The following is a 13,347-nucleotide window of genomic DNA, read 5'->3' as shown; positions in this document are numbered from 1 at the left end:
GAAGAGAGCTGGCCTGGAAGAGGGGCAACCGGGACAGAATCCGGCGCCCCAACCGGGACTAGAACCCGGTGTGCCGGTGCTGCAAGGTGGAGGATTAGCCTGTTAAGCCACGGCGCCGGCCTTTTAATGGTATTTCTAATTCTCCTATGCTCCAAGGATATTTCTTTTAAAGATCTACTATACAGGGCTGGCGCCATGGCTCACTTGGTTAATCCTCCACCTGCTGGCATCCCATATGGGTGCCGGTTCTAGTCCTGGTTGCTCCTCTTCCAGTTCAGCTCTCTGCTATGGCCTGGGAAGGCAGTGGAGGATGGCCCAAGTGCTTGGGCCCCTGCACCCGCATGGGAGACCAGGAAGAAGCTCCTGGCTCCTGGCTTCGGATCGGCACAGCACCGACCGTGGTGGCCATTTGGGAAATGAACCAACAGAGGGAAGATCTGTCTCTCTCTCTCTCTCTCTGTCTATGACTCTACCAGTCAAATAAATTTTTTTTAAAAATCTACTATACAGGGAGCGGTGTTTGGCTTAACAATGAAGACGTTGGTTTCAGGCACCTGCATCGCTCATCAGAGTGCTTGGGTTCAGTGCCCAGCTCTGCTCCTGACTCCAGCTCCCTGCTAGTGCAGACCCTGGAGATGGGAGGTGAGGGCCCAAGTAGCTGGGTCCCTGCCTCTCATGTTGAAGACCTGGACTGAGTTCTGGCCCCTGGCCCAGGCCTAAAAATTGCAGACATTTGGAGAGTGATTCAGAATGGGAACTCTCTCTGTGTCTGTCTCTCTGTCACTCTGCCTCCCAAATTAATTAGAGAATAACATTTACCCAGTTCAATTATGTGACAGTGTTTGTGTTTGGAGCAAACTGTATGAACCTACTTTTTCAATTATAAATTTTAAGGAATCTAAATACAGGTCAATTATTTTGGATGCAGACTTAGCGTCTGAGTTCAGACGTGCTTGAAATATCAAGTATTTCATATGCCTAATATTTCGAGTACTTAATATAAGAACTAATATAAAATCCATCATTAATCATTGTTATATTGATTACATGCTGAAATAATTAGATCAAATAGATAATTGAAAGGATAAATAAAATATCATTAAAATATACCTTACCCGCTTAGTTTTACTTGTAATGTGACTTCTAAAAAGTTTTTTTTAACAAAGATTTATTTATTTGAAAGGCAGGAAAGGTAGAGGCACAGAGAGGGAGAGACAGAGAAAGATCTTCCAGGGGCCAGCGCTGTGGTGCAGCGGATTAAAGCCCAGACCTGCAGTGCTGGCATCCCATATGGGTGCCTGTTCGAGTCCCAGCTGCTCCACTTCCAATCCAGCTCTCTGCTGTGGCCTGGGAAAGCAGTGGAGGATGGCCCAAGTCTTTGGGCTCCCTTACTCACATGGGAAACCCGGAAGAAGCTCCTGGCTCCTGGCCTCTCTGTCTCTGCCTCTCTCTGTAAGTCTATCTTTCAGATAAATAAAATAAATATTTAAAAAGAGAGAGAGAGAGTTTCCATCTACTGGTTCACTCCCCAAGTGGCTGCAATGGCCAGAGCTGGGCCAGTCCAAAGCCAGGAGCCAGGAGCCAGGAGCTTCTTCCAGGTCTCCCACACGGGTGCAGACGCCCAAGTACTTGGGCCATCCTCTGCTGTTTTCCCAGGCACATTAGCAGGGAACTGGATAGGAGGTGGAGTAACCAGGACTCGAACCCAGCACCACAGATGATTGATGGCTTTACCACAGCACCAGCCCTCTAAAAAGTTTTAAATTTTAAAAGTATGTTGCTCACCTGGTATTGCTGCTTGTGAGCCCTGGTGTGTAGATTTTTTAGTACAGAGGGTTCTGGAAGTCCCGACTGCAGACCGTTCAGAGGGACAGCAGAGCCTGCCCCTAACCCTAGTCCCCTGCTCCCACGGTTCACACCCAGAGGGGATGTTCACCTTCTTGGCTGCAGAGCTGGGGTGAGAGCTCGTGGAGTATCTGCAAGACCACCGTGTGCAAACAGTAAAGCAGTTGTAGTTTTTTGAGTTGCCACCTTGTCTTCTAAGGCCCTAGTGCCCTCCCGTGTTTTCTCAGAAAAGTTCAAGTGTCACCATGTCCAGCTTAGTATTCAGTTTGACGATCTGCTGCACTTTGGGGATTGTCCCTTTATATTTAATCTCAACTATCAGAACGCATTGTGGAGTGTGGAGCCTGGGGGACCCTCAGGAGAGGGGCACTTGGGGACCTCAGATCCACACACCAGCTCTGAAGTCCCCAGTTCCATCCCAATCTTGCTCAAGCGCTCCTGGTTTGGTTTCTCTAAGCGATGTTGTCACTTGGGTCATTTTTGTCCTTGCTCTGATCCTCACAGGGTGAAAAAGGTGACCTGGGGATGATGGGCTTGCCAGGGTCAAGAGGACCAATGGGCTCCAAGGTCAGTGTGCGGTGCAGAGGGGCAGTTCCAGGTCTCACTGAGGCTCTGGAGCGGGGGTTGCCCTCCTGGGCTGGGGAACGTCCCAGACACGGGAGAGCTCGGTGCCAGGATGCTGGCCTTTCCCAGCCTTTGGGGGACGTCATGTCCAGGGACGTGGCTCTTGCTGCTCTCCTGGGTAGCGAAGGTTGAGTCTCTGGACGACAGAGCAGATGGAAACCTTTGTCCAGGACTTCGTGGGGAGGAGCAAGCAGTGCTGTTTTTGGGTCTAGTATAGACCAGCCCTCTGGGGCATCTTTGTGGCTGCTGATGCAACTCCACTAAGACTTGCGGAGACACACTTTGTCACCACCTCCAGGGAGTCCTTCCACTCCTGCACCGAAGCCAGAGGTCTTCAGGGCGCATTGTGATTGCACCTTCTCCTTTCTTTTAGGGCTACCCTGGATCCAGAGGGGAAAAGGTTGGTGCTTGTGTCTGGTTGTGTTTCCCAGCCTGGCCTGGGCTGTGGACTCTGGAGTCAGTGTTGAGTAGAGGTTGGGCCCAGATCTCTCTTCAGTCAGCAACATCTGGGGTCGTCCTGGCTATGCCCCCTGTCATTTGTCACTGGACGGAGAGAGAAGTGGGGGCCTCCTGAAACAGGGCAGGGGCGTGGGGAGAGAGGAGTTCCCAGTGGCAGCGCAGGCCCTGCACGTGGGATGAGCAGATGGAGCTGGCGCAGGTAGAAGATGAACACAGTTCTCAAGGGGGGGCTGGAGAAAGATGGCAAATACGTGTCTGTAGGCCAAGCTTCCAAACATCTCATTTCTCATACACACACACACACACACAACCAAAGCCAGCAAGAACCTGGGACAACCTGGGACCCAGATTTCTGATTTGTCTCTGCTTAGTGCAAGAGGTGTTTGGGTTCCAAAGCGAAGGCAGATCACAAAGTGTCCATTTCCTGGGCAAGTCACAGATGTCTCTGAGCCTCTCTCTGGCTGGCAAACAAAGCGTTGGTTTAGGAAGCTTTTCCATTTGAAATGCTCTGTTCCCCACCCACCCACCCCGCCCCATGAAATTAACTCATTGACCTGTCTTGTGTTTCCTTCTAGGGATCCAGAGGCGAAAGGGGTGACCTGGGCCCCAAAGGAGAAAAGGTATGGCCCTTCCATTGAAAAGACAAAGCACGGGGAGGCAGCGGCCCCGCCCACTGCCACCTCTCCTCCTCCGTCTCCATCTTGAAGATGGGGCCCCAGGCCCGTCCGCAGCCCTTGCAAGTGGTGTTTCAGAGCCTGTCACGGTGTTTGTTTTCCCTTTTCACAGGGCTTCCCAGGATTCCCGGGAATGTTGGGGCAAAAGGTAAGCACCTAAGAAGTAGTGAAAGTAGATCCCAGTATAAAAAGTCAGGGCCCCTGGGGTTGGCTTCTTGATTCCTGAGGCACGGCAGGTGCGTTTGGCTGTGGAAGGTTCTGGTTGGAGGCAGGAACATGTTGCCCTCCACACCGGCAGAAGCGTCCGAGCCCTCCTGTAGTTTAGAGGGAGGGACCGGACACCCTGTCTGGGTGATGAGAGGCCCTTCTTTGCCTTTCCTGGCTCGTAGAGGCTACGGTAGTATTCAAAAGCAGGCAGCTTGAGGCGAGAGACTCAGAGCTGAGCGACAGTGGTCAGGGCCACACTCAGCCCGCAGACCCCAGTGCAATGCACAGGCCTTTTCTGTGCAAAGTCACTGTTGCCTAAGCTCGCTCTTCTTAAATTCATTTTCATTTTGTTTGAAAAGTGAACAGTTAAAGAGAAAGATGCAGGCCAGCACCTCGGCTCACTAGGCTAATCCTCCGCTTGCGGCGCCGGCACCCCAGGTTCTAGTCCCGGTCGGGGCACCGGATTCTGTCCCGGTCGCTCCTCTTCCAGTCCAGCTCTCTGCTGTGGCCAGGGAGTGCAGTGGAGGATGGCCCAAGTGCTTGGGCCCTGCACCCGCATGGGAGACCGGGGGGAAGCACCTGGCTCCTGGCTTCGGATCCATGCAAGGCGCCGGCCACAATGCACTGGCCTTAGCGGCCACTTGGAGGGTGAACCAACGGAAAAAGGAAGACCTTTCTCTCTGTCTCTCTCTCTCTCACTGTCTAACTCTGCCTTTCAAAAAAAAAAAAAGAGAGAGAGAGAGAGAAAGAGAGAGATGCAGAGAGATCTTCTATCTGCTGGTTCTTTCCCCACATGGCACACGGCAACCAGAACTGGGCCAGGCTGCAGCCAGGAGCTGGGACTTGATCCAGGTCTCCCCCATGGGTGGTAGGGACACACGTACTTGAGTCACCATCTGCTGCCTCCCAGGTTGTGTGTTAGCAGGTGGAGGAGTCGGGACTTGAACCAGGTATGAATATGGATGTGGGCATCGCTAAGCAGTGACTTCACTGCTGTTCCAGATGCCCACCCCAGCCTGACTCTTAACCCAGTCCTTCTTCAGGTCACAGAAGTATTTGAGCTGGATGACAGAAAACATTCTGATAGTCAAACTTCTAATGTGAGCAGGTAACCACTTCGTGGCTCTCTTGCTTAGGCCAAGGCTTCATAAGAAAAGGAGTGTGGGCCGGCGCCGTGGCTCAACAGGCTAATCCTCCGCCTTGTGGTGCCGGCACACCGGGTTCTAGTCCTGGTCGGGGCGCCGGATTCTGTCCCGGTGGCCCCTCTTCCAGGCCAGCTCTCTGCTGTGGCCAGGGAGTGCAGTGGAGGATGGCCCAAGTGCTTGGGGCCTGCACCCCACGGGAGACTGGGAGAAGCACCTGGCTTCTGGCTTCAGATCAGCGCAGTGCGCCGACCGCAGCGGCCATTGGAGGGTGAACCAACGGCAAAAAGGAAGACCTTTCTCTCTGTCTCTCTCTCTCACTGTCCACTCTGCCTGTCAAAAAAAAAAAAAAAAAAAAAGAAAAGAAAGAAAAGAAAAGGAGTGCAAGGCTGTCGTTGGCAGGGCCAACGTTGTGCACCCTGGGAGGCCGCAGGTGATGGCTCAGGAGCTTGGGCCCCTTCCCGCCTTGTGGGAGACCAGGATAGAATTCCAGGCTCCTGAGTTCAGCCTGGCCCAGCCCTGCCTATTGCAGGCATTTGGGAGTGAACCAGAGAGTGGACAATCTCTCTCTTTCTCCCTTCCAAATTAAAAAAAAAATAATTAAGGAGCCAGTTTCAGATAACTTAAAAAATATTTGTTCATAGAGTGGTATGCAGATGTGACAAAAATTGTGAAGGTAGCAAGTGACTGACAGATTTTTGGAAACCTTTCCTGGGGACAAAAGGGTGGGAATGGGTGAGCTGAGCTGTCAGGATCAAGAGTCAGAAAGGCACAAATGACCGATCAGAACAGCTCCTAAGCCAGCACCGTAGTGTGAGTTCTTCTCCCTTAAGGAATTGCCAGTGCAAATTATTATTGTAATCTGGATCTCAGAGCCTAAGGCTCTTCAAAATTTGAAAAATGGGATGCTTTCTTTTTTTTCTTTTTCTTTAATTTTATTATTTATTTATTTATTTATTTGAAAGTCAGAGCTACACAGAGAGAGGAGAGGCAAAGAGAGAGAGAGAGGTCTTCTATCTGCTGGTTCACTCCCCAATTGGTTGCAACGGCTGGAGCTGTACTGATCGGAAGCCAAGAGCTACTTCCGGTCTCCCATGCGGGTGCAGGGTCCAAGGACTTGGGCCATCTTCCACTGCTTTCCCAGGCCACAGCAGAGAGCTGGACCCGAAGTGGAGCAGCCGGGACTAGAACCAGAGCCCATATGGGATGCTGGCACTGCAGGCGGCAGCTTTACCTGCTACGTCACAGAGCCGGCCCCAATACTTTCAAGTTTTACTTTCCTAACTGAGGCAAACAATTTTTATCTGCCCTTATCCAGTTGGTAGAGTGTGATTAAATACTGTCAATCACCATGCATCAATTTATTATGATTTCTTACTGTCTTAAGGTCTCAGAAACTCTGTTCCTGATATCCTTAATGGGTATTGGGTTTTTAAAACTCAAATCATCCTATAAACAAATCAAAGGAAACATTAAAGGGGAAAGAATAATTCAATTAAGAACCTTTCGGCGAGGTTTTCATTCAGTGCAATGGTGAACATCAAAGAACAATGCATTTCTGTAAACTTAAGTCAGACCTATGCTCTGGCCTCTGTGCGGCCGCCTAGACTTGGCCCCCAAAGACTTCTTCCCCTGTCGTGGCAGGCTGCCTTAAGACAGAGCTGATATGATAACCGGGATTAGGTCTTCGGAGAGAAGTCAAACCAAGAACTTACTGGCTGCCTCCAGTTGATGGAGAGAAGGGCCGCGCTCCCTCCTGTCTCTTTCAAAAGCTGAACTGTTGATTCCTCTCAGCCAAACAAGACAGCCCTGGCCCCTCAGCAGCCGAGGTGAAGTTGTGGGGTGGGCACCTCTCGTGGCCACACAGACCCATCCCTTTCCCACACCCTCGCTGCCTCCAGTGTTCAAGGACACTGGGTTGGAAAGAAATCATAGTTAAAGATGATTCTTGGTGAGGCAAGACATCGGTGGCTTGGGTCAGGTCATACCCGTTACGTTGGCTGAGCTGACAGATTGTTCCAGAGCTTTCTGCGTGGTTCTTACTGGGGACAGTACTGGCGTTCCCTGGGATTTCCACTGCAGCACCGCCTGTGCCCTGCACATAGAAAGGAACCTGGCTGTTTGCTCTCCTTTGGCTGCTGACCAACAGAAACTCATGGTTGCTGCTGCTACACTTAGCTTGTGGGTGTGCATTGGGCTGTAGAGGGGTTGCTGTGGATAGGAATGGTGTGTTGTGTGGGTTCATGGCCCAAACAGTAGTTGGGACTGAAATCCTAGAAGAACGTGAGAGGGGAGAGGAACTAAGATGGAAAAATAGGCTTTTGCAAAGATTGTCCTTGAACAATGAAATTCTGCACTTGGTGCGTTTGGTTCTGGTGTTCAACATGAGGCTTTTCAGCTAAAAATACTGTTTGCACTATTTTCTACCCCGTTTATGATAATCATAGGGAGCATTTCAACATATGTTTCAAACATCTCTCCCCATTAAAAAAAAATGCCTTACAAATCAAATGGACGTGAGCCAGGACTCAAATCTGTGTCCCCTGCAGATTGGCAAGGTGTGATCCTCATGGGAGATGCTTGGATTTGAACTTGTGTCTAAACCAACACATAACAAAGCACAGCATAAAAATCTCAACTAAAAGACAAAGCCCTCTGCTGGACAGCTTGTGACATCACAGGCACCTGTGTGACCAAAGCGCACGAGCGCACAAGCTTCCCACTTGAACACATTGCGTAATGAGTTGTCTTTCCCATCTGGCCCCCAACCTGTGCTCTGCCGTGTGGCTGTCTCTCTTCCATGACAGATAATTCACCCAGGGTTAGCTTTTTTCCTTCCTCCTCTGCCTTGAAAGATGTGTCTGCCTTTGACACGACCTCGTCTCTCACCCAAGCAGCCACCAGGAAGAGATTTGGAGACATCGGGAAGAGTGCCCTGGTGGGCACTGATTGTGTAGACCCACACCTACACCCACATCAGGAAGAGTGCCCTGGTGGGCGCTGACTGTGTAGACCCACACCTGCACCCACAGCATATGCCCCAATCCTCCCCTTGCTTCTCTTTCTTCTTTCCAGGGTGAAATGGGTCCAAAGGGTGAGCCTGGGATAGCGGGACACCGAGGACCCACGGGAAGACCAGGAAAACGAGGCAAGCAGGTAAGGATGCTGGGGCTTACCGCGCCCCTGGGGTCAACCTCCTGGCCGGGGGGGGGGGGGGTACACAGAGAGTGGGTAGGTGGGGTCATCCCAAGATGTTCTGTCGCCCCAGGCTCCGGGGTTTTCTGAGCTGAACCACTCGGCTTCTCTGGGGCTGCCTAGAGCCCGAGGTGGATGGAGTAGGAGGCCCAAGCTGTGCCTGAAACCAGAAGCTAAGTCTGTCTTAGCCAAAACAGACAGGGGCTGGAAACCCAAGGCAGTCACTGAACCCAGACAGCCTGCCTGTCCCCGCTGAACAGCCCCACTATTTCCATGCTGCTAAAGGGACTCTGGGTCTCAACTCAATAGGTGGATTTTCCCCAACTCAGCCCACGGTTTCTATGTGGCCCTTTTTATTAGCTTGTGGAGGGTTTCCGGGACCCTGTCGAGCCGTGTGAGGGAATGGGGCTCCAGAAAGCGGGTGATATAATTTGTACTTGCTTTTTAGTGTTGGAAGAGAAATATTCTGCACATAAAAATTTTTTAATGTTTTATTTTATTTTTAGCAGACAAGTTATAATTGTATATAGGTATGGGGTACATGTGGTGTTTTGATACATGTATACATGGTGGGATGATAAAACCAGGCTAATTAATGTAGGTATCACCTCCAATACTTATCATATCTTTGTGATGAGAACATTTAGATTCCATCCAGTTTGTTTGCTTTTTGCCTCTCTTCTCATTAAAGATGTAATATCCAGTTATCACAAGAAACCTGGGAAATTCAGAAAAACAGGGAAAGGGGATCACCAAGGACTTGACACCCAATCATTTCCTTTTAGTGTATTAAGTGGAGGATATTCTTATGTTTCATAAGTTATAGTTATGTCTAAGAGCTCGAAAAAGAGGCATCATCCTTAGGTTCTTCTTTAAAGGTAATTAATTTTCTAAAAGGAAAGAGTGGGAAAGGTAGGAAGAAAAGAAGAAAAGCAAAATTACTTTTGAGATGCAACAACTTTGAACAGCCCTTGTCTGGACTGTGGAAGAACAGGTTTCTTTTTCTCTTCTTTTTTTTTTTCTCTTTTCTTCTTTTCCTTTTTCTCTCTCTCAAACAAAGCGCTAAACTCTTTATCTAGAATAGAGCTAATAATCTGATAAAAAGTTAAATGAAGATAGATCTTGGTAAAAGGAACAAGACAGGAAACAGGAGAGGGAAGAGGAGGAGGGGTGGGAAAACTTAAAAACCACAATGTGCACGTTTTCGCTTGCTATCGTAGATATTAATTAGCATTGTGAACTTTTTTTAAAAAAGATTATTTAGGCCGGCGCCGCGGCTCACTAGGCTAATCCTCCGCCTTGCGGCGCCGGCACACCAGGTTCTAGTCCCGGTCGGGGCACCGATCCTGTCCCGGTTGCCCCTCTTCCAGGCCAGCTCTCTGCTGTGGCCAGGGAGTGCAGTGGAGGATGGCCCAAGTGCTTGGGTCCTGCACCCCATGGGAGACCAGGAGAAGCACCTGGCTCCTGCCATCGGATCAGCGCAGTGCGCCGGCCGCAGCACGCTACCGCGGCGGCCATTGGAGGGTGAACCAACGGCAAAAGGAAGACCTTTCTCTCTGTCTCTCTCTCACTGTCCACTCTGCCTGTCAAGAATTAAAAAAAAAAAAAAGATTATTTACTTATTTGAAAGGCAGAGTTACAGAGAGGCAGAGAGAGAGGTATTCCATCCACTGGTTCATTCCCCAAATGGCCACAACAGCCAGAGCTGTGCTGATCTGAAGCCAGGAGCCTCCTCTGGGTCTCCCCTGCGGGTGCAGGGGCCCAAGGACTTGGGCCATCCTCCACCACTTTCCCAAGCCATAACAGAGAGCTGGATCAGAAGTGGAGCAGCCAGGACTCGAACTGGTGCCCATATGGGATGCTGGCACTGCAGGTAGTGACTTTATCTGCTATACCACAGCATCAGGCCTGTGAACATTTTTAAATATTGACATCATATTTTACTAAATGAGTAGGCAATGCATTACCTGGACAAGAGAGGCCCACCCAGATTATTTGTGCTGCTGGGAGGGGAAGATCTCTGGCTGCAAAGCTTTTTCCATCTTTCAGTAATTCTGTGTTCTAGATCCATGGTTCTCAAACCTGAGCTTGCCCCAGAATCCCCGGGGACTGATTAAGTGCAGACTCCCTGCTCCGGGCCCAGAGGCCTCTGCTCCAAGTTTGCCTCTGGCGGTTTGTCCCCAGGGCCTGGGCCTCACTGTCACAGGCTGGGCTACCACCGGCCTGCAGCAAGGACTTTGCTTCCAGAAGCTGCTCCTGTGACTCTAACGCGCAGTCAGGGTTCAGAACCAAGAAAACACTCAGGAGCCGATTCTGGTCTTTTCCAACTAAATGGAGAAGTGACGCAGGCTCCAGTCTGGCTGGTGTAGCTGTGCAGTGACCTTTGAAGGCACATTGTTCCAGTCAGTTTTCAGAATGTTCCAGTGAGTGGCACAGTCATGGCTTCACGGTGACACCACAGACAATTGCCTAAACACCAGACTCAGAAAAAGGGAAGAGAAAAAAAAAGGTAGGAATCTTTGGATCATTTTCTCACCGCTGATAGTTTCCATACATAATCTTATAGGCTTGGGGTCCTGTCCGTTAGCTCCTTTCTTAGACAGTATTTATCTTTCCCTAGTGAGAGCCAAAGCCAGTAAGGCTATTTCTTTGCTTTTTAGTTAAAAATTATTTGCAAGGGAGAGAGAGAGAAACAGACATACAGATAGGGATCCTATCTGCTGGGAGCTTGCAAATGCTTGCAACAGCCAGGGCTGGCCAGGTCAAAGCCAGGAACCTGAAACTATCCTAGTCACCCACATGGGTGGCAGGGACCCAGGTACCTAACCAATCCCCTGCCACCTCCCAGGGTGCACTTTAGTAGGAAGCTGGGGTCTAACTGAGGCACTCTGGTATGGAAAGCAGACATCTCAGTTGCTGTCTTACCCACGAGACCAAATGCTGTCCACAGAAGGCTACTTCTTGAGCCCACTGAGCTGGACTCTGGGGGAGGAATCCTGAAAGCTGCCCCTGGGCCTGCTTTGGCAGCTCAAAGGGTGGGGGGATGAGCTCCTCTCTCCCACGAGATGTTGGGAAGACCTGGGGAGCTCCAGATCCTAGGGGTTGTTGGCCTTGGAGGCCTTACACAGTGTTTTCTGTTCATCATAAAACAACTTCCTCCTGTGTGAGTCTTGCATAAGGGCGAACCAGGTGTGTTGGGCCAGTGGTGTTGCAAGTTTCTGGAGGTTACTGTAGATCAGCCCAAAGCCAGGAGTCAGAAATGCAGAAGGGGTTTTGGATTAGAATTTCTGAGCCAGGATTTCAGAGACCACCTAGTCCGATCACCTCAGTTTATCCCTGGGGAAACTGAGGGCCAGGTCAATGGCGTCCTCCTCCAAGACGCCCTCATCAGCTAAGCCAGCCTGGGCTCAGGACTGAGAGCTGAGGCCGGTGTCTCCTGAGGCCCCATCTTCGGGTCATCAACTCACACGTCAGGGCTTGCCTTGGACAGCCTGGGGAAGCAGCTGTTGACTTTATCTGGGAAACCATCAGTTGGCACACGCTGCTGCTTGGCACACCCACATCCCATATGCGAGTCCCTCCTCCACTTCTGAGCCAACCTCCTGCTAATGTGCCCCTTAGCAGGCAGCAGTGATGGCCCAAGAACTTGGCACCTGCCGCCTACCTGAGCATCCCAGGTGGAGGTCCTGGCTCTTGGCTTTGGCTTGGCCCAGCCCTGGCCATTGCAGACATTTGAGGAGTGAACCAGCAGGTGGAAAGTCCCTGTCCCCTCTTCTCTGTCACTCTGCCTTCCAAACACATAAAACTAAGTAAATAAACCTAAAAAAAAAAGTCAGTTAAGGAGATGGAACACCTTCCTTGAGAGAGATCACTCTCCGGGCAAGGGAGGGATAAAGAAGTTTTTCCTGGAGTGCCTGCTGGTGGCGGCTGTGCTGATCCTGAGCAGGTGACCCTACTGGAATATTCCACTACTGCTGGTGTCGGAGTCAGGGAGCATTTCCTGTGCTCAGAGCCAGCTGGCACGGCTGCTAGAAAACCTTGCCCGAGCTGTGGCTATATTAAGATGGTGTGACTTCCTTTGCCACCCTGGGACCCATCTTGGTTACTGCGTGGAAGGGCTGAGACTGGAGAACTCCCCCACCCCACCCCAAGGTTGCAGTTGGAAACAAGCTCTGACCTCACAGCTTCCATACACAGAGTTCAAGAACTCCCAGCTGGCCCTCAGGGCTGTGTGGACAAGGCAGCAGGTCACACGTCACAGCTGAGTTTGGAGAGGAGTTCCATGCATGCCTGCTCCCAGGCTCGGGGAAGATTGCATTTCATCAGGTGGGCCAGCCTGCCAAGGCCCACGTGTAAGAAGGGGAGCCAGGCCAAAGGGGTCAGACAGCAATCACTGAGCGTTTAAGCCCGGGGCATGGGAGAACCCTTAGCAAATTGCTCAGGGGCAGAGCCTACAACCTGCATGAACCTTGGTTCCTGGGGTCAGTCCCAACGGTGGGCTTGAGAGGGGCCAAAGAGGCTAATCTTTCCTCTGGAGGCTCCTGGAGGAGGCAGGAATGGTTGGAGCTGCAGGTGCACCTCTGTTTAAGCATCAGGACTTCTTGTACTGTGTGGAAAAGAGGACCCCGGGCCAGTCGCTGTGCTGATCAGCTTGTTCCACATGGCCCTTCCTCCTGGCGAACCCCATTCTGATCTCTGAGATCCTGGTTAGCCTCGCAACAAACCCGTGTGGATGGAGTTTTACCGTCCCCCCAAGCCGTGCTGCGCGTCACCCGGGGTGCACTGTGGAGGTGAAATCGTTTACAGATCAACAGAGCTGCCTCCCCTTGGGGTTTTCAGCTTCTGTCTCTTCCCTTGTTGGATGTGGGGGAGGGACGTGACCAAGATAGACCCCAGCCCACAGGGAAGGCATTGATGAAGTGACGTAACTACATGCCATGGCCAGGGCAGGCACGGTGAGGGACAGCGGCGGGGTCAGCGCCCCCGACGGGGCCCACAGACTCCAGGTGGGGAGGTCGGGGAAGGCTTGCTACAGAGACACTGGAGTTGAGCGCTGGAGGTGGAGGGGAGGAGAGAGAGGTCTCTGAGAAGTCGGTTAAGAGGCGTGGTGCTCTTGATGAGAGTTGGTCTGCACCCTGAGAGCAGCAGGAGGCCCCCGGGTGGGCGATGCAGACAGCCGAGCCAAGCGTACAGAAGGCCTG

General features: G+C 51.3%; 1 protein-coding gene across 2 annotated transcripts in view; it reads left to right on the top strand.

Moving 5' to 3' along the window:
- COLQ (collagen like tail subunit of asymmetric acetylcholinesterase) overlaps nt 1-13,347 on the top strand; it is a 62,277-nt gene that overhangs the window by 38,589 nt on the left and 10,341 nt on the right. For both annotated transcript variants that reach the window (XM_062179100.1, XM_062179092.1), the window contains exons 7-11: nt 2,350-2,412; nt 2,843-2,869; nt 3,504-3,548; nt 3,715-3,750; nt 8,027-8,107. In XM_062179100.1, the coding sequence (XP_062035084.1) occupies nt 2,350-2,412; nt 2,843-2,869; nt 3,504-3,548; nt 3,715-3,750; nt 8,027-8,107 (252 nt within the window). The remainder of the gene's footprint in view (nt 1-2,349; nt 2,413-2,842; nt 2,870-3,503; nt 3,549-3,714; nt 3,751-8,026; nt 8,108-13,347) is intronic.

The sequence above is a fragment of the Lepus europaeus genome, chromosome 2, assembly GCF_033115175.1.
Source record: "Lepus europaeus isolate LE1 chromosome 2, mLepTim1.pri, whole genome shotgun sequence".
In the NCBI taxonomy this organism is placed as follows: domain Eukaryota; kingdom Metazoa; phylum Chordata; class Mammalia; order Lagomorpha; family Leporidae; genus Lepus; species Lepus europaeus.
Note: the sequence above shows the minus strand (reverse complement) of the source record. Positions and strands in the feature narration are given on the sequence as shown.